The sequence below is a fragment of the Rattus rattus genome, chromosome 6 (assembly GCF_011064425.1).
Source record: "Rattus rattus isolate New Zealand chromosome 6, Rrattus_CSIRO_v1, whole genome shotgun sequence".
Classification (NCBI taxonomy): Eukaryota; Metazoa; Chordata; class Mammalia; order Rodentia; family Muridae; genus Rattus; species Rattus rattus.
Window position 1 is genome coordinate 55,567,672 of NC_046159.1, and position 23,239 is coordinate 55,590,910.

Genomic DNA, 23,239 nt, shown 5'->3' on the forward strand with positions numbered 1-23,239 from the left:
GTTCCAAGGGTGTGCACATGTGCATGTATGTAGGGGAAGATGAACATGTGTGTGTGTGTATGTGTGTATGTGTGTGTGCATGCATGCGTGTGTGTGTGTGTATGTGTGTATGTGTGTGTGTGTACGTGTGTGTGTGTGTAATTATATGAGTGTAAAATAGCATTCGTTGCTTCTCGCTCTTTAACCACAGCAGACCTGTGCCGGGCATGCAGGTATATCAGAGGAGTGTGAACCCAAGAGGAGACAAGACTGGGGACATCTATGAAGTGTAAATTCCTCTAAGACCTCAGAGTTAGAGGACAGGTTCTAGACAAGTCCATAACTCAAGGACAGCAGGGAGTCACTGTGCCCAAGCCTCTGTGACCCGATAGACAATGATTTCTAGAGGCCTCTAGAGACCTTTTCACTGGAAAGCCCCTCTGGCTGGGCCCCAGACCCCTTTCTGGTCTTGTCTTCTGTGCTCAGGTCTGTAGCCCTTGTGCTGCAGTGGCCCCAGTCTGTGGAATGCAGCGGTGCCTGCACCCACCTGAGCCAGGCAGGGACACTGGCTTGAAGTGAGTGCACTCAGTGTGGTTTAAAGAATTCGACCAAAGAGAAAATACCCCAACTATTTACAGAAAAAGCTGCTTCCCTCCTTCATCTGAGTTGCCCAGAGGAATACAGCTGCAGTTAAGTGCAAGGCAGCTTTTGGCTCATGATGGATGGGCCCAAGGACAAGGGGAGGGGAGCAGAAGGGGAGGAGTGAGATGGAGAGGAGCTGTGAAGGATGGGGATCATGAGGAAGAGCAGCAGGGGGAGGAGCAGCAGGGGGAGGAGCAGCAGGGGGAGGCAGCAGGGGGAAGAGCAGGGGGGGGAGCAGCAGGGGGAGGAGCAGCAGGGGGAGGGAGCAGCAGGGGGGAGGAGCAGCAGGGGAGGAGGAGGGCAGGGGGAAGCAGCAGGGGAGGAGCAGCAGGGGGAGGGCAGCAGCAGGAGGAAGAGCAGCAGCAAGGGGAGGAGCAGAGGGGGGCAGCAGGAGGGGAGCAGCAGGGGAGGGGGGGAGCAGGGGGGAGGAGCAGCAGGGGGGGGAGGGGAGGAGCAGCAGGGGAGGAGCAGCAGGGGAGGAGCAGCAGGGGGAGGAGCAGCAGGGGGGGAGGGCAGAGGGGAGGAGCAGAGGGGAGGAGCAGCAGGGGAGGAGCAGCAGGGGAGGAGCAGCAGGGGGAGGAGCAGCAGGGGAGGAGCAGCAGGGGGAGGAGCAGCAGGGGAGGAGCAGCAGGGGGAGGAGCAGCAGGGGAGGAGCAGAGGGGGGAGGAGCAGAGCAGGGGAGGAGCAGCAGGGGGAGGAGCAGCAGGGGGGGAGGAGCATCAGGGGGAGGAGCAGAGGGGGAGGAGCAGCAGGGGGAGGAGAAGAGGGGAGGAGCAGCAGGAGGAAGAGCAGCAGGGGAGGAGCAGCAGGGGGAGGAGAGGGGGAGGAGCAGCAGGGGGAGGAGCATCAGGGGGGAGGAGCAGAGGGGGAGGAGCAGCAGGGGGAGGAGAAGAGGGGGAGGAGCAGCAGGAGGAAGAGCAGCAGGGGGAGGAGCAGCAGGGGGGGGAGAAGAGGGGAGGAGCAGCAGGAGGGAAGAGCAGCAGGGGGAGGAGCAGCAGGGGGGAGGAGAAGAGGGGGAGGAGCAGCAGCAGCAGGAGGAGTGATGGAGAACAGCAAGTGTTCCCTGCCTCAGGATGTTTTGTTACAGCATGCTATCATAAAGAATCTAATCACCTGGATCCCCACCCACCACCCGAGGTACAAATGGCCCAGGACTGATGCCTGAGGGGACCAGGGAAGGAAACAGCAATGTCAGCTTACTTGGATTCTCAGCCTTCAGCCCCCAGGGTCCTGACCTCCTCATGCCCTTTGAACTTATAGTTTAGGATGGTGGTGGTGGCCGTTGTGTTGGTGTGTGTGTGTGTGTGTGTGTGTGTGTGTGTGTCTGTGTGTCTGTGTGTCTGTGTGTGTCTGTGTGTGTGTGTGGTGTTGTATATATGTATGATTGATGTATACAAGTGTGTGTACAGGTGCACATGTGCCATGGAGCTCTTGTGTGAAGGTCAAAAGGTCTTCCACTGTCTTTGAGACAGGGTCTCTTTGCTCTTCATGGTGACATACACCAGGCTAGTGGCCTGCTAGCTTCTGGGGAGTCTCCTGCTTCACTTCCTACCTTGCCAAAGGCACATACACACTCAGACGCACATGTGATTTTGCCCAGTGGGTTCTGGGGCTCCAAACTTGTCCTCGCCTCCTACAGCATGGGCTTTACCTACTGGCATCTCACCTGCCCCAAGTCCTGTTTAATATGCAAACCAGTTCTCTGCAACCCAGATCATGTTGCTTGTGCTCTCAGACCTATCAAACAGAGACTGTTTTACACACACACACACACACACACACACGCACACACACACACACACACACACACACACACACACACACACACACCCCTCTGGCACAGACGGAAGGATTTTTGTAGCAGTCAGGCTACTTCACAGTGTATTAACACAACTCAGACTGGCTCAAGGACAGAGAACTCACTGGTTCTTGGCACGGAAGGGTTCTATGGCAATGAATCCCAGCACAGGCTGATCCTGGGCACAAACACTATTCCCAGGATCCAGGAACACACATCCCCACTTCTGATCTCACTTTCTCAGCCAGGGTCGGACTCAGTTTTCCAAGCCGACAAGTTCTCTGTCCACAGCTGTGGGCTTCACTTTTCCTTTTGTTCCCCTCTGGTGAGAAATGACCAATATATCTTCAGTTCACACCTAAGTCCCAAGACTTGCTCTGGTTGGCTGTGATGGGCTCAAGTCACCAGGTGCTCCTTACCAGTGACGGGTATGAACTGGGAGCGGCCGACAGGTGTGAACTAGGGTGAGGGTGACTTTGGGAACTAGGAAGGATGACCTGGAGTGGGAACGGGGAGAATAACTGCTGGGAAGTGGCAAGGTGACTGGTGGGGACTGAAGAAATGACTGTTGGCATCTGGAATCAGTAGCCAGTGGGGTGACTTCCATTTTGGTGACTGCGTGAAGCCGCACTGAGGAGCCGGTGTCAACCATATCAGCCTTGCTAGAAACGAACAAAAGTGTCCTGACAGGGTGAGCCAGACCTGTGCAGGAGATGAATAGACCCAGGATGCTGGAGGGGGGTACATTCCTAGACTGAGGCACATTCCTGAGGAGGGCTCAGCAGAGGTGATCCATCCCAGGAATCAGGAAGTCCCGATCACATTGAGAAGCTCAGATAGCTTCAGTGTGGCTCCAGCCTGGGGGTCATGGACAGGGACAGTGGTGTTCAGCATAGGGAAAAACATAGACTGAGATAGCCCTCTGGATGCTGCAGAGTGTGACCCACACTTTAGTGACGGGTGCCCTGTGGGAGTGGGAGTCAGAGGTCATGTCCAAACTCTCTCCTCTCTGAACCACTTCTGTCTTCCAGATCCTCTGTGTCACTGCCACTGTGAGGGTTTGGGGGCAGGCCCAGCAGTCAGACTCTGATGGTATCTACTTGGCATTATGTATGAGTCAAAGAATTTTCTGGAACCAAATTTCTCCCCAGACCTTCCTAGACCTGAGCACCCCACCCTGAGGAGTTCTGGGCTCTGGGCAGCACCTGGTACATTGTCTGCACTTCCTGGAGGACTTGTCAGAAAGAGATTGATCTCTCTCCCTCCGGCGGTGCGGAAAATCCTTGCTGCTGCTTTAGACAGATTTGGGGCACTGCTGGGAGACACAGAAGGATCTCAGCTGCAGCCCCACCCACTGGGTGCAGGAAGCCCCTCCAAAGAGCTAGTTGCTAGTTGTACACACTCCGAGACAGGGAGCTCAGTCTTTCTCAAGAGCCTCCTCCCAGCAGGAGCGAGCTTGTAGAGAAGGCGAGCCTCTCAAGGGGCAGTATTCTGCTGCTCATGAAGACTTCTCCTACTAGGGTCCAAGTTCTGTCCTTTAGCCACATGGTCCTTCCTGTTTACCCTGTCCCAGACAAGAATACAGAGCCCGTGGGAGCAGTGCTCAAGGGCCTTACACATTGCTTTCTCCATGCTGGGCTGTGCAGGCCCCCTCTTCTAGTTGTGTTAAGCCCAAGTCTCATTTCTTTGGAACAGATAGGACCTTGCTATGTAGCAATTCCTCTAACCCAGCTTCCCAACCGCTGGTGTTACAGGTGAGTGCTATGAGGCTTGGCTGCTCTTCTTCCGCTCTAGAAATCACAAAGGATGGCTATTCTCTCTGTGTGTGCATTAGGCGTCTTTCATCGTGACCTCAGACCATTGGCTTTTTAGCAATTTCTTAGCAAATCCTGGGTTTGTGGCCATCAAAGCACTCAGTCTTTCTCAGTCTCCCTTTCTGTGGTTGTGCGACCAATTTTTTTTTAAAAAAGGATTTATTTTATTTATTATATGTAAGTACACTGTAGCTGTCTGCAGACACACCAGAAGAGGCCATCAGATCTCATTACAGATGGTTGTGAGCCACCGTGTGGTTGCTGGGATTTGAACTCAGGACCTCTGGAAGAACAGTCAATGCTCTTAACCGCTGAGCCATCTCCCCAGCCCATGACCGATTTTAATACAAAAATTCTTGAGTGTTTGCCTCTCTTCTGGCTGTACTTACTACTGTGCTAGTCTGCGGAAGGAACAGCATTCTTCCTGGGGCTCCACATGACCCCCATTAGGCATGCCAGGTGATGGGAGTCAGGGTCCAGTTGCACCACAAGACCCCCTTACTCCGCAGAGGCCCTGAGTCTGGCCATTGGCTCAGTCTGGAAGTGTTCCCTATGATTTGCACACATACTCTTCCTCAAGCCCAACTTCCAACCTCCTGCCTCAGGGCACAGATTCCCCACCCACCGGCTGGGGTCACTTGTGATCACTATGAATGTTGCCACTTCCTTCCTCCCATGGCTGCTGCCTGTGTTAGAGCTACATCATCTCTGCTCTGGTCACCAAGGACAGTATTCCTCTAGGCTCCTCTCCTGCCAGTCCACCTGCAGCCTAATCTCTACTTCATCCAGAATGAACTCCGGCTGCCTGCGATGTACCCAGAGTCAACCCTGCTGGCTCCTCAGCTCTGTCACCCAAAACTCTGCCCTCCATCCACAGGGCTTCCTTCCTGCTTCTCCCAGGGGCTGCATTCCACCCACACAGGCACAGGCAAGCTGCTCTAGTCAGTCCTCCTTATTCCCTGACTCCTGCCTTCCTGGAGTCCACCCACCCCAACCCTTCTCCCAGCATCCCTTGCTACTCCTGCAGCACACAGTGCCACCAGCTTCTGTGAGTTCCATGGTTACTTTGGGTTTGGACCCGTAAATGCAGAAACGGAAGAGGGTGCATCTCAGAGCAGGCAGGATCAGTGTCTGCGGTCAGAAGGCCTCCAGGAGGACACGCCCCATCCTGGTCCCTGGTCATAGCACAGGTAATACAGCAGTGCAGAGCACGTGTTCTTTGCAAAATGAACAAGTGAATGGAAGAATGGGCCTGGGGCCGAACAGCCCTCCATTCTCCTTGCAAACGGAAGTGAGCACTTTTGCTACACTAGGCCAGTTGTTACAGATCGATGACTGTCCCAGTTGGGGAATTCTGGGAAAGGAGGTCGAGTTAGATTCAGATCTGAGCTCTGTAGGAGACAGGTGGATTCTAAGCCTTGAGCTTTTTGGAGTGGGTGCTACTCACCCGTGTCACTGCCTCAGTTGGAGTAGCCAGGCACAAGTCCCCCTGGCTCTAAGTGCCCTGAGACAGGCCACTAGAGCAGAGCTTCTCTGTGTCCCAAAGAGCTCTGCCTTACTGGAAAACACCAATATATGGATGGCTCAAAACTTCCCAGGAGATAGATGAAGTTGGGGACTGACAGGTGGAAGGATCCTACCTTGATAATCAGGGGAAGCTTCCTGGAGGAGGCAGCATTTTTCTGGCACATGAGCTGTATCAGAACGGAGCTATTCAAACAGGTTTCTTAATCCATGGGATGAAATCAGTGTGTCTAAAAGGTGACCCATTTCCTGGGACTGGAGGCCCGAAGGAATCCAGACAGGATGTCCGGCAGGAGCTGGGGCCTTTGACAGCAGAACCACAACCTTCCATGGGGTCCAGTGGGAATCTGGCAGGGACGGTGACTCCTCAGCATCCTCCAGGGGCCAGTCCGCTGAGACTGGACCCAGACGTGTATTCATTTCCTCCTGGGTTTCCTTTAGGCCTCGTGAAGTGTTGCTGTAAGTGGCAGACCCTAAAATGCCCATCCAGCCCTCCTTTAACCTGGGTCCCAGAGGCATGATCTGATAGCAGTAGTTCTGGTGAACTCCCTTTGGGTGTGTTCCGAGCACCTGCTGAGGAGTAGCCTTCAGAAGGTGCTGGAGACTGGCCACCACAGGGGCTTCGAAGCCTCAACTGAAGCATGGAAGAGGGCTAGGATTCCTGACAGCTAAGAAACCAGGATCTGGCCTGGCCTCAAGGTGGGATTAAAGATCTGTTTCTTCTGCTACTTTCGGTGCCTCGGGGAGGCTGCTGGCTGCCCGATGGGTGACCGGTCCTGGCCAGGGCAGTTGTGACTGTGCTGAATACAGTGAGATCTCTGAGACTTTCATTCAGAGTGCAGAGTTAGCAGAGTTAGGCTGGATGTCACCTGATGAAGGGCCCATCTAAGGTCACCACGGCTCCAAGCCAACAGTGGCTGCAGAGGAAGAGAAGAGGCCTAGAGGGAGAGGCCTAGAGAGAGAGGCAGGTTGCATGAGGTAGGGTGGCTATGATGGTTCCCTGGAGCTTTGGAACCTAGTTCAGCTCAGGGACCCACTGCCACAGGTCAGTGTCTGAGCTACAGTTGCTATGGCTACAGCAGACTGCTCTGCTAACTTTGGGCCAGCTTCTACACCAGCCCAGCTGAACTGGGACTTTGGTCCTCACCCAGTGTTGACAGATGCCACAAGTTTGGCAAGGAATTTGAAAAGCCCATCTTCTAAGCTCAACCCTCCTGTGTTGTAAGCATGGTACAAAACCAATCCTGGACCCACTCAGACCAAATAGAACGAGCATGCATTTGGACTGAGCTGGGCTGGTCTCAGCAAACTTGGAGAGCAGAGCAGAAAGGAATTGAGAGTAAACAGTTAAGGGAGGGCACTGCATGGAGGCTGTGGAGACAGAGCAACTAGAGTCCAGCCCCATGTTGCCTGGACCAAAGAGGAGAATGGAAGCCGTAGCTGGCTGACGGGGCCTAGAGGATAGGGCTGGGCCTGCGTGGCCATGAGCCACAGCAACAGTTCCTATGCTTTCCCCTGTCTTCCCTGCAGATCCTGGAGGAGAACATGAAACTGGAGTGTAAGTGCCATGGCGTGTCAGGATCCTGTACCACTAAGACATGCTGGACCACACTGCCACAATTCCGAGAGCTAGGCTACGTGCTCAAGGACAAATACAACGAGGCCGTCCATGTGGAACCTGTCCGTGCCAGTCGGAACAAGCGGCCCACCTTTCTGAAGATCAAGAAGCCCCTGTCCTACCGTAAGCCCATGGACACTGATCTGGTGTACATCGAGAAGTCACCCAATTACTGTGAAGAGGACCCAGTGACAGGCAGCGTGGGCACACAGGGCCGTGCCTGCAATAAGACAGCCCCTCAGGCTAGTGGCTGTGACCTCATGTGCTGCGGCCGGGGCTACAACACACACCAGTATGCCCGGGTGTGGCAGTGCAACTGCAAATTCCACTGGTGCTGCTACGTCAAGTGTAACACATGCAGCGAGCGCACAGAGATGTACACGTGCAAGTGAATGAGGTCACAGGTCAGATCACAGGCAGGATACCGTCTCCCTGAAGGCCACTGCCAGGATACCCACAGGGAACCACAGAAGCACTGTCCTTGTCTTTTCTGCTGAGGGGGAAGGGTATTCTGGGTTTCCCACGGACTCCTGTGGGAAGCATCTCTCAGAGGCCCACCCGTTCTACTCCACACAGATGCTGCTCAGCCACCTTCCCCCAGACACCGCCCGAGTCCCTCCATGGATGGAACAAAGTTTTCTACGGCAGGAGCTCTGGAGCCTCGGGCCTCGTCATAGCAATATTTAACAGTTTATTCTGATAAGAAATAATATTAATTTATTTAATTAAAGAGAATTCTTCCACCTCGTCGGGATCCGTTTTCTGCAATCAAAGTGGACTGCTTGAGGTCCTGGTGGGATGACTTGCTAGGACTGGGAGCTGAGAACAGCTGTACATAATTATTCTTCATGCAGATGGTTCTTCTAGTTGATTTTGCCTTCCGCAGTGCTAGGTGTTAAGTACAAAGAGAAGACGGTCTTTATACACATATAGATATATATGCATACACATTTGTATTTTTTTTGTTTTTGTTTTTGCTGTTTGCTGCTACCTATCCAGAATCTAAGCTGGTCCAGATCTGGAATTGTCTCTCTCCAGGACATGCCCCTATCCTTTTGCCCTCCAGTTCAAACCTCGCCATTAGAAAAGTTCCATTGGGCATGGTGTGAATCACAAATTCCCAGCAATTCCCATCCCGGAAAGTGAACCACTGGATAAGAGGCTTTCTAAGAGACTATTTTTCTATGAATATTTTATTTATATGGAGTCTTCCTGTGTTGCCCCATGGCCCATGCCTCCTCTTAACACTGGTACTCACTCAGGGGCAGGAGGACAAGGCCAGGTGTGTGTGCAGGTCCCCCGGGGACCCTCACACAGCTGGAGTCTGGAGTTCCATTTGCCAAGGGGGCCACAGCAGTTACCAGATGCCTGGGCTGGGGTATCGTCTGTGTTAAATGAGAGGGAATCTTCCCCTGGCTTTAGCCTGCTGAGCTCAGGTCTTGGAATGGGGTCACTGGATGGTTATCTTGGGAGGTGACCTCAGGACGAGCTACAGTGGCGGATCAGTCAGTGTCTTGCACGTTTTGAACAGGCAGAGGCCAGCTCGGGGATGCCAATGTCCCATCAGGACAGCCCAGGCACTGCCTATAGGTGAGCTGTAGTCCTAAGAGAAGGGGTCAGAAAGGAGGGGGAAGGAGGAAGACAAGGATTGTTGGCCAACCTCAGTGAAAGCATGGGCATGATCCCTCTGCAGCAGAGACCCAGCTCCACCTGCGCCTCTCAACCAGGAAACCCCTTTAGGAGGCTTCGGATATTTTTATGTGTGTCCACATGCATTTCTACCCGTGTGCATGTAAGCACACGCACACACTCCTGTGCCAGCACTTTGAGGCACCTCAAGAGTGCTCACATGTGCATGTGCTTGCGTGTAACTCTCTGCGCTTGGGAGATCAGATCATGCGTGTGGAGCTGTGTGCCTGAGCATTTGTGGTCCCGGGGGGTCTTTCCAGGTATCTGCATTTGTGGGTGGGGTGCAAGGTAGACAGCAGGGAACTAATTTGATTGCGTTGAGCCGCAAAGAGACTGCAACTTCTGAACTCTGTCTCCACAGCTGCTGGAGAAACTCAGATGCCTGTGACACCACAGCCCTGAGCCTCGTGGCCTGCATGCTGGGAGCCCCTCAGTGCCTAGGTCATGTCCAGTCTCCCACCTGGGTCACAGCAGGACAAATAAACACGACTGTATGGCTGATTCCTTCCCTTGAGTGTATTTTTAACTTCTTGTCTTGTGTAGGTGTGTGGATGTATGGGCATGGAACTGGTAAGATGGAGTGGACCAATGGATACGTGGATAAACAGAAACATGGATGCCAGATGGATGGGGTGTGGGCGGGCAGATGGATGGACAGACGGACAGATGGCAGATAGTAAGTGAGCTTTGGCAAGTGGATGAGTAGATGTGTACACGGACGTGTAGGAGGATAAGGAAGAAGGATGAGTGCCTAGATAAATGTGTGAATGGATACATATGTATTTGGTAAGGAGAACACTTTCCAGCGTTTCTCAAATCCCCATGTCACATCCTCACTCCGCACATCTGTAGAATCTCCATAGAGCATAGGCTTTTCCAGATATCAGTCTCTTCTGTTTCTGTCCTCACCTGTACCTGGAAATGGGGTGGGAGTCGGAGCTCCAACTAGTCTCACCAGGGACTTATTAATTAATAATAGCAACATAAACACAACTCAGACGATACCCCTGTTTCAGCGTCCAAATGAGCAGAGGACCTGCGTGAGGGCAGCTGGCCCTGTCAGAACAACACAGGGCTTGGCTGCTGGCCTATCGACTGATCCCATAATGCACTGCAGGTGTCCAGCCTCGGGGCCTGTCCTCTCTTTGAATGCCCAGTGTGACTGTGCTCTGAGCCTCAGTTTCTCCATCTGTAAAATCCAGAAACTCACACCTTCCCCTCAGACTACTGAAGGATCCTCTCAGGAATGGGCACATGGCATTCAGAGTGGCAAGACAGCACATGATGTCTAGAGCATGCTACTGTCAGTCACAATCAGGATGTCTACTGAGGGTTTTATGGCAAAAGGAGTCTTCTAGCCCAGATTTACAGGATACACTTTCGGCTCTGTGCTGGTCCCATCTTTTGTATCCCACAGTGGTTTTCCAGCAAAACTAATGCTTAAAAGGCTGGAATCTTAAGTCATTCCATCAAAACATTAGCCAGATGGCAGAGGACAGTGGGAATGCATCAGGTAAGCAGCTCCACACAGGTCGTTTCTGCCACATGACAAGGTGGCCTTGTGAGGCCAAATCCACAGCCCTGGCCCCCAAGCAAAGCTGGCCCCCAGGTCTGGGTTTCTAAATACAACCTCCCATTCAAAGTGCCCTTGCTTGCACCATGCTCAGTGTGAAGCAAGATAGGACTGTGGGTGAAACTGAAGCCAAGAGAGGAGTAGGGAACCCCTCAACAGGTCAAGAGGGTCCTGGGCAAAGCTTTCCCCCCGGGGAGGTAGAGTCTCCTCTGTACACTTACAAGCAGGTCTGAACTGTGACCCGAGCACCCAGGAAGCCTCTTTGCCCCACTTGACAGGCGAGAGCATCTTATAGATGAGAAGTCTCACGTCAGGAAGGGAGAAGAGAGGCTGCAGTCTACATGACCTCACATCAGCACCCAGGCCCCAGCCCTCTGCTACTCCAATGGAGGCTTGAGGGAGATGAAGACAAAGAACCACGCAGGCTTTTGAGACCCACGTGGGCTGTTCGTGCTAGCTCCTCCTCTCCATTTGAACACATCCCCCAGGAAAGGAACTCTGTCACGGCCTCCCAAGGCATGACATGGGTCCTCTGACTGGACTCTCTGCCTGCCTTTGTTTCTTTTCCTGCTACTTGGATAGGTGACCATGGAAAAAGCAACTTGTGAGAGAAAGGATTTATTTTAGCACACATTCGATGTATAGTCCATGTGGCAGGGAACCCAAGACAGCAGGAGCTTGAAGCAACTGGTCACATTAGGTCCTCAGTGGGAAGACGAGAGCAGTGGTCACATGCTTACCAATACTCACAGTGCTTGTTCTACATACACAGCCTAGGTCCTGCCACACTTGAGGTGGCTTTTCCCACATCAGTTACATAATCAAGACAACTCCCTACATGCATGCACAAATACCTGTCGTCCAGGTGATTCTGTATGAGTTGGTCATTTATACGAGCCATCAGACCACCTCACTGTCAACACCCAGATCTCCTTACTTCCACACGTCACATTAAGCAGCCAAGCTCTAGCTAAACCAGTACACCGATCACCACTGACCAAAGTAGATAAAGATGGGAACTCCTCTCACTCGCCACACACCCAGCACAGGGCTTTGTGCAGAGCAGGTGCAGCAAAGCCATTTACAAAGCGCTCTGTGCTGGGTGAAGTTCTGGCAATCTGCGGGCCTCCCCAGCACCACACGGATTTGCAGCACGGCAGCCACTGTGTCTTCTCATGCCCCTGCACACCCTACACATGGCTGCTCCCTCTACATGCCTGCCTTTCTCCGTTTGACCTGTCTGCTCGTCAGAGGAGTCTCTCCAAGATGCTTCAGGGAGAATGAGACCGAAGCCGTCCACAAGCAGCATTGGCCCTTGCCCCTTCCCAGGTCCCTGCCATAGAACGTGGCCCTGATGGGACTCCAGAGCCAGCTAGAAGCAGAGAAAACACATGACAAGTCACCGACGGACACAGACTTGGAACCCATCTCCTGGGCTCCAGGGCCAGAGTTTTCCTCTTGCTTGGAGAAGTGAATTAGTCAGAGATGGCTGAGCAGGAAATCATTTCTACGGCTCGCTGTCCCGACACAGTAAGGACAGTCACATGCCCCTCAACAACAAGAGCACGCCATGGACACAATGTCCATGAGTCCATCGGCCTATGGGCATCGCAGAGTGCGCAGACGCAGGTACAGCACACTGTGCCTGGACTCAATGGGCCAACACCTATTCTAGGCTACAAGATCTGTACAGTGAGTCATTGCCTGCTAACTACAGGGGATCTACGACTAACAAACAGGTGGTAGGTACCTGTAACATGGTTGAAAATATTCATGTCTATGATCAGAAAATGTTCATTAACAAGCTAGATGTGGTGGTAATGGCACGCGCCTATAATCCTCGTACTCAGGAGTCTGAGAACAGAAGAGTGAGAGGTCCAGGGCTAAGCTAGGCTATACACAGTGAATTTGGGGCTAGCCTGTACTATATAGTGTATGCCTGTCTGAAAGGAAAACATGCACGTGTGCGTGTACACACACACACACACACACACACACACAATGGAGGAAAAGCACAGTAAAAATTCTAGGCAAAAGTAATTTTGTGTTCCATTACAATTTTATGGAATCACCTTGGTGCACAGCCAGACACTGACCAAAACATCATGGTGCGGCCCATGATGGCAGACAGTTGCTCATGAGTCCTGGGTGTGTCAGGCAGTTCGAAGCTTGGAGTGGCTGGGAGGGTTCCCTCATGTGTTCATGTCAGTCAGGGGTCATGTAGGCATATTACTGACCTGGACAGAATTCTTCCATGCTTGGAGTCAGCTCACCATGAGTAGGTTTAGGCCGGCTTCTCTTCTACTCTGACTCACCTTCCTGTGGGCTAGCCTAACTGCTTCCTGTCTTAGGCCACTGAACCCACAGCTTTCAGAGACCCTGAATGGCCACATAGAGAAGCACATGGGAAGAGTTCTGTGACTACCATGGAATTGACAAGGCCCACTAGACTCCACCCATCATGGCTGGCCTTCTTCTTGCCTTCAGTAAGATCACCTTCACCCTGCCCAAGGCTGTTCCTCCACCTTAGGGCTGTTCCTTTCCAACTTGATTCAAACACCAGCTATTCGCTATCTGCCCTGGCTCCCCATGCCTCTCATCCACGGTCTTTTTATTCCCTCATAGCAGTTACCGAGAGCTGAAATGAGAGCTCCTATATCTTAGGGGCTGTAAAGAATAGTCATCAGGAACATACAGTCCAGTGGTGGTGGCACACACAGCTCTTGGGAGCGGAAAGCAGGGGTTTAAGGTTACCCTTGACTACACTGTGAGTTCAAACCCAGCCTGAGAGGCATGCAACCTTGTCTCAAAACAAACAAAATAAGTAAGTTAATAAAAAGTGAGAGCATGGGTTCTAAACTGCGTGCCCCCTTAAGCGCTCTGTGCCCATCTTTCTCTATTGGTCAAGCAGAAGCTGCAACATGATGATAGTGACCCAGTGTAACCCATGCAGTGCAGGCCACTAAGAGCCGAAATTGGGAGGCTATGGAGCAAAGACCTGTGAGGATGATGCTGGGTCCCCAGTGCCCAGCACATGATTAGGATAATAAGCACCTGGAGGGCTTAGGAGGGCATCAGAGGTGAGGACCTGGAGACAAGAGGATGGCTTGTTTTAAGGGTTGCAGCATGCTGGAGCTGGCTGGTGCCGATGGATACAACCACAGACACAGCTTCTCCACTGACAGACAGTACTGGTTACCACAGCAACGCCCATGGGCCCAGAAGAATGAACTGAAGACAACAGGAGAGCTCACTAGCCACCCCAGCTCAGCGCTGAAACAGCAGAGAGAGACTCCGCAATGCATGTGCAATACTGTCCCACAAAGACACTGACTGAGCCGGAGATCCAGAGAGCCCCACAGCCAAGGGAGAGGACAGGCAGACGCTCGAGAGCCGGGTAGCTCCATGCAGACCTTCACAAGCAGCTACCACACACACACACACTGACCATTTTAGCCATACTTGGGTGCCTGCCAAGGTAGCAGAGGTTCAGAATCCCAGTGTTTGGGAAGCCAAGGCAAGAAGAGGATGAGTTCCTCTCTCTAAAAGGTGAGTGGGCAGTGCCATATAAATAAGGGTACAAGATGCACACACCCAGGCACAGGCCACAGACAGGACATGGAGAATGCTGCAAACCCATTCTTGGGAGCCATGCCTTGGAGTTCACTCTCCTGCTGTGGTCTCTGGTGCCTACTTAGACACAGACCCTCAGTGCTCATACATGTGTACATGGATGAGTGAGGAGCCTCCTGTGAGGTTAGAGAGCACTGGTGCTACCTGCCTCAGGAGGCTACAACCCAGGAGGGAGGGACCTCGGTCTGAAGGGCCAAGAGTACTTCTGAAGCTTAGCATCTGTGCTCCCCAGAGCCCCAGCTCACAGCCCAAGCATGAGCTCCAATCACAGGTCTTCCCTTTCTTGGCCTGGAAAGGTTGGCATGTAAGTCAACTCTGCGTTACTGTGATGGGACAGCCAAGATCATGGCTAGAAAGGAGGAAGGTGCCACTTGGTTTTGGCCTCTTTGTTTTGAGCCTATGGCGAGGCAATGCATCACCATGGGAACATGTGGTAAGAGCAGGTGGTGGAATACAGGGTGAAGCATGTTGTCTTAGTTAGGGTTTTACTGCTGTGAACAGACACCATGACCGAGGTAAGTCTTATAAAAAACAACATTGAATTGGGGCTGGCTTACAGTTTCAGAGGTTCAGTCTGTTCTCATCAAGGTGGGAGCATGGCAGTATCCAGGCAGACATGGTGTAGGAGGAATGGTGCAGGAGAAGCTGAGAGTTCTACATCTTCATCTGAAGGCTTCTAGCAGAAGACTGGCTTCCAGGCAGCTAGGGTGAGGGTCTTAGAGCCCACACTCACACTGACACACCTACTCCAACAAGGCCACACTTCTACACTTCCTGGGCCAAGCATATGCAAACCATGACACATGTGGTGGAGCACATGTGGGAGCACATGATGGGAGCACGTGGTGTAGCACACAGTGGGAAGATGAGATAGAAGCACATGCGACAGCACATGATGGAGTATGTTGTGGAGCATGTGGTAGGAACAATGTTGGGAACATGTGGTGGGGCACATACGTGATGGAGCAAAGCTGCCCAGTGCACTGGCTTCCATTTACATGAAGGGATTTAACAGTTTTCAGCCCAGGGGCCAGAGGCCTTCAGAGGGCATGGCCCTGCTTAGCATCTCTGGGACCTTGCTTAGCTTACTTGAGCTTCTTGGCTCCATGACTCAATGCTCATCCTACCTTCCATTCTTCCAGGCAGGCACCCTCTGGCATCACTACCTGAAATGCCAGCTCACTGCCTGCCCCCACGTGATACCCCAATTCCTATCCAGCTCCATCTGTGTTCCTGGCCCTTACAAGCCGATTGGCAGATCGTATGTGCTTGTTGACTAGCTTTTAGAGGTGGGGAAGCTGAACAACGCCAAACATCCAGATGGGATCCCAGAAGAGAGAGCAGAGACCATATGCTGCCCTTGTAACACTTCCTATAAGAAATTCCGAGGTAGTTAATTATGAGAGTTCACCTCACTTCTTTCCAGAGCCCTATGGGCTGCTCATAAGCAGGAGAAAGGACATAGGTTGTACATCGGAGGAAGGAAGAACACTGTGCTTGGGCTTTTTCAGAGCCATTTCTTATGGGTCTTAGCACCCGTTCCCTATGCAGCTGGGAGGTGGTTCAGGAGGAGCATCTCCCAAAAGGAATGCTGGGTAGGAACAGAAACCTGTCATATCCACGCCTGGATGAGGGAAGCAAGCACCTTCCTCTATCTAACAGCTGCCCCGGGAGAGGGCTGCCAAGTGGCAGAAGCCTGGATCTGCAGAGCCCTGCGAGTCCCTCACTCTGTCCCTTACTAGCGCTGAAATGCACCACCAAGAGTCAAGTTTTAGCTACTGAAGCAACTGGGATGACCAACTAAAATGGGCACAGCCATCTCATTAGCTAGGGGGAAGGAGGGATAGCACAGATAACTAATGCTAAGTCAGCATCTCAGGGAAGAAAGTGACTGAAGGACAGGTTACTACAGCTTCCTCTCTCTATGCTCTGGAAGTGGGGAGGGCAGGGCACTTGTTAATGGCAGATGCTCCCTAGTTTTAAAAATGCACAGACGTGTCTAAAGTAAAACATGAAAATGCACACGATCCCTCAGAGACTCTTACACCCGGAGACAGTACTGTTGCCAGACTTGACTGTGAGAACAGAAACCTATCCATAGAACAGAAGACATGAATGTGCCCCGGACTGCTTTCTGCTGTCTTTGGCCAACACAAATCACAGCACCTCATCCTCCTGTTGGTTTTTGGGGGATCTGTGACTGCTGAGGAGAGTCATCTGTCTAGCTACCACTAGAAGCAATGTCTTTCTGTGCAAGCAGGCAGATCAGCACAGCGCTATGACCAGGTCTCAGAAGTGAGACTTCTGGGTCAATCGATGCTAGGCCCTTTTGTTAATTCCCCCACTAAACTCTTCCCGATGGGAAGCCAGGGCAAGGGCAGAGCCCTGCAGAGCCCTGCAGAGCCCTGCAGAGCCCTTGGAGAGTGAGTCTGCCTCTGCTGGAGGTCGCAGTTGTCATCTGCCAGGGGCACCACAGATAGGTTCCCCTTTCCAGTTCTGGATTGTCTGAGTGACCTTTTCGCCTGTCCCCATGGACGGATCTTGTTTTGATGTAAGCAGCTGAGCCCAGCTCCATGTTCCTGAGCTGCTCTCACAGCTATGAACTGAAGTCTCCAAATAACCAGGAAGCAGATGATGGCCCCATCCTGCCAGGGACTCCAACAAAATGCAAACAAGAAGCACAACTTTTGAGAATCAGTACCACTGTTGGTCATCCCTGATCAGAGGCGGAGGCGCGAACGTGTGCAAGCTAGCAGGGAGGCAGAGGAGTATGGAGAGATCAAAGGATGAAGGGCAACAGGAACCAGCTGCAGGGGACAGTTCCAGCCAGGACACAGCAGCACCGCCACACTGGGGAGGCGAGGTGACAAGCCTGGAGCTGGAGGCTACAGAGAGCATAGGTGGAGGTCACTGCACACACAAGGGTCTCTTCCGATATGGACTTGTGGTGCAAAGGAGAGCACGAGGGGCGGGGCTTGTTGCCAGCCCCTATAGCCCAGGTAGGACTCAGTCATCTGGTGCTGGTGCTCACATCTCTGCTCTGAGATGCTCAGCAGGGAAGCTGCCGGTTTTAGGCTGCTTTCAGGTCAGGTTGTTCCCTTGGGAAAATGGAGTAGGGCCAGCACGTTCTGTGCCTCCATTTTCACAGTGGTACACAGGGCTAGCACAGTGGTCTTGAGGGTATGTGATTCAAGGAACAGTGCTGCATGGACTCTCAGAAGGGGCCCAGCATGAAATCAGCCACCGCACGTGGTGGCTTTGGTGGCTCATGGGTAGATTTTGGGGTTGAGTTGTCTTGGACGCTTCCTTCAAGTCGGGATCCAGAGCCACCCAGGCCTCCAGGGCTCAGGGCCACCAGGTGGCCAACCCTTCGCAGTAGGCAGCAGCTAGAAAAGCAAAGCAAACACACGGAGGGCAGGAAGCTCCCGGGCCGCAGGAAAGCAAACACACTACTTCCTCCTGTCACATGCTGCCGTCGCCAACCTTTCCCAGGGCCCATCCTTGGGAGACCTCCTTGGGCGCCTGGCCTGTGTTTGGACAGCTTGCTGGAGAGTCTGGGTGGAGAAAGGGGAGAGGCAGATCCAGGCCCGTGCTTGCTGAGACCCCATCTTGTACCCTAGCCTCCCAGCTGCTCCTCAGGGCACTGCACGGGACCACTCCCCTAACCCCATCCATGGCCTATGCCCTGCACTGGGCCACAGGCCTTGTTGTCTGTGTGTGGTGTCAAGAAAGGGCCATGGAAATGAAAGTCAGTCATAACCAGTGTTGGCAAAGTGTTCCCTGGAGGCCCAGCACTACTCTCCATGTCACCTACAGACTACCTAAGACCAGCAGTCCCCCGCTGGGTCTCTTGGTGACCTTGAAAGGCTGAGTCTTTTCTTTCGGTGCTGGAGAGGAAACTCAGGGCCAAGTTAGGCTCATGTTAGCCTCTGCTACTAAGCTGCGCTCCAGCTCTGTTTGTCCACTTTCAGACAAGTAGAGAAAGCAAAGAGAAACGAGGCCACTTGTCCAAGGTTATCCAGTTAGAAAAAAGCTTCCACCCAGTGCCCAAATTAGTAATTTTAGCATCTTTGCAAATGTATAAGTTGCCTCCTCCTCCTGAAGCAAGCTCACCAAGCAGACACTGGTGAAAGACTAAGGCAGACTCATGAAGGAACGTTTAGCTGAAGCAGACACAGGTGAGAGGATGTTTTGTTAAAGCAAACACATGTAAGGACACATGATGAAGGATTCTTTGTTAACAACACACATGTACTGGCCCACCTTACATTGTGTAGTTGAGCTCCATTTGTAGAGACTCCATAGAGAGAAACACACCAAAAAACTTCTGGTGGTGTGCTGCGGATTCTCATCGGCTGATTGGCAGAGTGATGTCAGCTGAGACAGATGCATGTGCTGCGGTAAGACCCGTGAAGACATGCATGTTCGGAGGGCATAAAAGGCCCAGTGGACAGTGACAAAGGCCACGCTAGGCTGGCTTATAGAGCTAGCTGTGTAGGCCTCCAGTCGTCCTCAGTTTGCTAGGAGAGGTACGGCCAGCCGAGAACTTCCTCTGGCGTTCCTGCGGACTTGTGCTGAGGCCTCGCTGTCTCTGCTAGGCAGTGCCACCTCTGCTGATCTGTGTTTGCTATCCTGACTCTACTGAACTGGTGTATCCGTGAAGTGTTTGCAAGGGAATCGAGATGCGGCTGCTAACCTGTGAACCGAACTGCTGATTTCCAGACAGAGTTACTCCAAAGAACCATCTCTGAACACTTCCCCGTACCCTTTCTTTTCCATTACCTTTGGTGGGTGATAGGCTGAAAGGGAGGTTAAAGTGCTTAAGAATCATCATTAAAAGTAGGCTTTAAAAACATTAAAATTACACCGAAGTGTGGGTGAAGGCGGCGTCTCTTTCCAGAGGCACTGAGCAGAGAAACCCTCTCCTGACTTGTTTGCCTTCCCCAGGCCAGCTGATCCCTTGGCTGGTGGTCCTTCCTCCCCTCCAGCTGCAAAGCCCATTGCTCCAGCCTCTGCCTCTGGCCTCGTGGATCCCTCAGCAAGGACCCTCATGATGAATTGGTTCACATGACCAATCCATGACAGCTGACTTGTTTTCTTCTGTGTATACATAGATGATTTTATGTGCCCGTATGTTCTAGGAACTGCAATTGAGAGAAAGCATGTGGTTTTTCTGAGACTGGCTGAGTTCACACACTGCGGCTGGCTCCACTTGCATCCGTGTTCCAGCAAATGACATAATTCTCTTCTTCTCTCGGCTGTAAAGGAACTGCACTGTATACACACGCTCACATTTTATTCTATCTGTCCCTCTGCTGTAGGCTGCATACATAATCTACTGTGGCCAGGGTTGCAACGAGCATGATTGCAGTGTCTCTGAGGTGCTGACTCAGAGTCCTTCGGGGAAATACCCATGGTGGCACACCTGTGACATAGGGTAAACAGACCATACCGACTTCTATCATGTCTGGACTGGTTCATACTCGGACCAGCAGTGAATAGGCCTCGCTTTTGCACATGACTTCACCAGCATTTGTTGTTTTCTTAATGACTATCCCTGTTGTATGTTCTCTATTCACATAGCCAAAGACTCGTTTGTCAGTTACAACAGTGTAATCACAGGTAGCAGTGGTCAGGACCCATGGACATACCAGGCGGGCTGTTAACCCAGCGTGTGAGCACATGGCCACCCACTGAACACCCTGGTTCATCACTCTGAGATCCTACCTTGAAGACTTGGAATTTGTTCTTAGCTCACCTTGCACCTTTCCAGGTGAGGTGAATAGAGCTTTGCTGTCCCCATCAGAGTTTGTTCTCACCAGGCTCTAGCATGTGGCCTCCTTCAGAGACCCAGAATTGGTGTGCTGTGCTGTGTACACATGCTGAGGGGAAAGCACCACCTCGCTCCAGCACTGACCCACAGTCATGTCTCATACAGGTGCTTGCAAAGAGCAAGTAGCAGAAGCAGGGTGTGGGTGTCACATCCATAAGCACTGCAGGCAGGGCACATTGCGGGTGCCCAACAGCTAGTCCCTACCAGGCTCTCAAGAACTTTCTGAGGGGACACCTCACAGTCAAGTTGCTAGCATGGGTTGAGGGAGGTCTGAGTGAGACCTCCAAGGTTCTTGGTCTTCCCTGTGGTGGGTAGAGAGATGGGATGCTGAAGTGGTTAGATCACTGGAGAAGGTGGTAGGTCACTGCGCTGTGGGGGTGGGGGTAGTTAGGTCTTTGCAGACATGTAGTTAGGCCACTGGGGGAAGGGAGAGATCAGTGGAGGGAAGTAGGTAGGTCACTGAAGCATTGCCTTTGGAAGGGCTTAAGGTGGTTTTCCTGGGACTTAGTTACCCGGGGAGTTATTACAAAAAGGCATACCTAACCTCAAATCCCTTTGGCCTTCTCTGTTGAAGTATGCATGACCTCCTGCCATTATGATGCCATCCACCTGGGCCCAGAGCAGAGTCTGAGCTACCAGAGCACCCTGGGCTTGCCTGTTTAACCTTTACAATTATAAGCCTCTCTCTCTCTCTCTCTCTCTCTCTCTCTCTCTCTCTCTCTCTCTCTCTCTCTCTCCTAGGTTGAGTTGCTATTGCTGTGCTGAAACACCATGACCAAGTAACTTGGGAAGGAAAGGGTTTATTTGGCTTAGACCTCCAAATTACTGTTCATCACTGAAGGAAGTCGGGACAGGAACTCAAACAGGGCAGGAAGATGGAGTCAGGGGCTGATACAGAATAGAAGAGTGCTGCTTACTAGCTTGCTCCCCATGGCTTGTTCAACTTGTTTTCTTACAGAACCTAGGACCATCAGTCCCACAATGGGCTGAGACCTCTCATTCATCACTAATTAAAAATGCCTTACAACTAGATCTTATGTAGGCATTTTATTAACTGAAGTTCCTTCTTTCAGATGACCCTAGCTCGAATCAAGTTGACAAAAAAACTAGTAAGGATAACTCTGAACTTCTGATCTTCTTTCCGCCTTCACCTCCTGGGTGCTTGGAATTCATACATGCACCACTTGGTTTAAGCCTATATTATAATTTCCAGCCTCAGATATTTTGTTAAGCAGCACAAAACAGACTAGCCCAGCTGTCCCGTGTGATAACCAGCAGGCACACGCTGCTGAGAAATTGGAAAGTGGCTCACCAAGGGAAAGACTTACATGACAAAAGCCTCAAGTCTTTGAAGAAAGAAATCAAAGAAGCTATCAGAAGATGGAAAGATCTTGCATGCTCGTGGATCTGTAGGTTTAACATAGTAAAAATGGTGATCTTACCAAAAGCAACCTACAGAGTCAATGCAATTCCCATCAAAATTCCAACACAATTCTTCACAGACATTGAAAGGACAAGTCTCAAGTTTATATGGTTAAACAAAAAACTCGGAATATCTAAAATAATCCTGAACAATAAAAGAACTGCCTGAGGTCTCACCATTCCCAATTTCTAGTTTTACTACAAAACTATAGTAATAAAAAATGTATGGTATTGCCATAAAAACAGATGTGTTGATCAATGGGATTGAATTGAAGACCCAGACATAAATCTAAACATGTACAAACACCTGACTTTTAATAGAGAAGCCAGCCATACACAGTAGAAAAAAGAAGACAGCATCTTCAACAAATGGTGCTGGTCAGATTGGAGGTCAACATGTAGGAGAATCTGAATAGAGTCATGATCATCACCCTGCACAAAACTCAACTCCAAATGAAACAAAGAACTCAACATAAAGCCAGATACACTGAACCTGACAGAAAAGAAAGTAAAGAATAGCCTTGAACTCCTTGGCACGAGAGACAGCTTCCTGAGCAGAACATTTATAAATAGCACAGGCACTAAGACTGATTATTAATAAATGGGACCACATAAAACCGAAAAGCTTTGTAACACAAAGGACATCATCATTTGGACAAAGTGGCAGCCTAAAGAATGAGAAATTTTTTTTTACCAACTCCACATCCAATAGAGGACTAATATCCAAAATATATGAAGAACTCAAGAAACTAGATATCAAAAAACAAAAACAAAAAAAGACCAAATAATTCAATTTTAAAATGGGACACAGGTATAAACAGAATTCTCAATAAAGGGACCTCGACATTGCTGAGAAACAATGAAAGAAATGTTCATCATCCTTAGTCACCAGAGAAATGCGAACCAAAACTACTTCAAGATCACGTCTTACACCTGTCAGAATGGCTGTGATCACAAGGGACAACTCAGGATGTGGAACAAGAAGAACACTCCTCCGCTGCTGGTGGGAGTGCGAACTTTTACAGCCACCATGAAAATCCATATGTCAGTTTCTCAGAAAGCTGAGAATTGATTTACTTCAAGATCCAGCTATTCCACTCTTAGGCATGTACCCAAAGGATGCTCATCCTACAACAAGGACACTTGTTCAGCCATGTTCTTTGCTGCTCTATTCACAATAGCCAGAAGCTAAAAACCACATAGGTATTCCTCAACAGAAGATAGATAAGGAAAATGTGGTATGTTTACATGATGGAGTATTACTCAGCTGTTTAAAAATATGACATCATGAAATTTGCAGGCAAATGGATAGAACTGGAATAAATCATCCTGAGTGAGGTAATCCAGACCCAGCAAGATAAATATGGTGTGAATATTAACTATTAAATAAATGATAACCAAATTATAATCTGTAAATTCAGAGAGGTTAGGTGTAGAGGTGGGGATTAGGTGGGATGCATGGATCTCTTGGGAGGGGGAAACAGAGTAGATTTTATGGGAATGGGAGGAGAAGGTATGGAGGGGGAGGAGAGATGGAGTTGAGGGAGGGAAGCATTTGAAGGATAATATGGAAACCTAATGCAGTGGAAACTTCTTACAGGATATGAAGGTGATCCTAATAAGGTCTCCTAATGATGGGGGAATACAGAGTCCCAAACTGGTCATCTCTTGTCACCAAACGAGGCCTCCAGTAGAAGAACTAGGTTGCATTCAA

At 51.1% G+C, this 23,239-nt stretch overlaps 1 protein-coding gene across 2 annotated transcripts in view; it reads left to right on the forward strand.

Moving 5' to 3' along the window:
- Wnt7a (Wnt family member 7A) overlaps nt 1-9,578 on the forward strand; it is a 46,588-nt gene extending 37,010 nt beyond the window's left edge. For both annotated transcript variants that reach the window (XM_032906098.1, XM_032906099.1), the window contains exon 4: nt 7,288-9,578. In XM_032906098.1, coding sequence (XP_032761989.1) covers nt 7,288-7,767 — 480 coding nt within the window. In that variant the 3' untranslated portion in view covers nt 7,768-9,578. The remainder of the gene's footprint in view (nt 1-7,287) is intronic.
- The last annotated feature ends 13,661 nt before the right edge of the window (nt 9,579-23,239 follow it).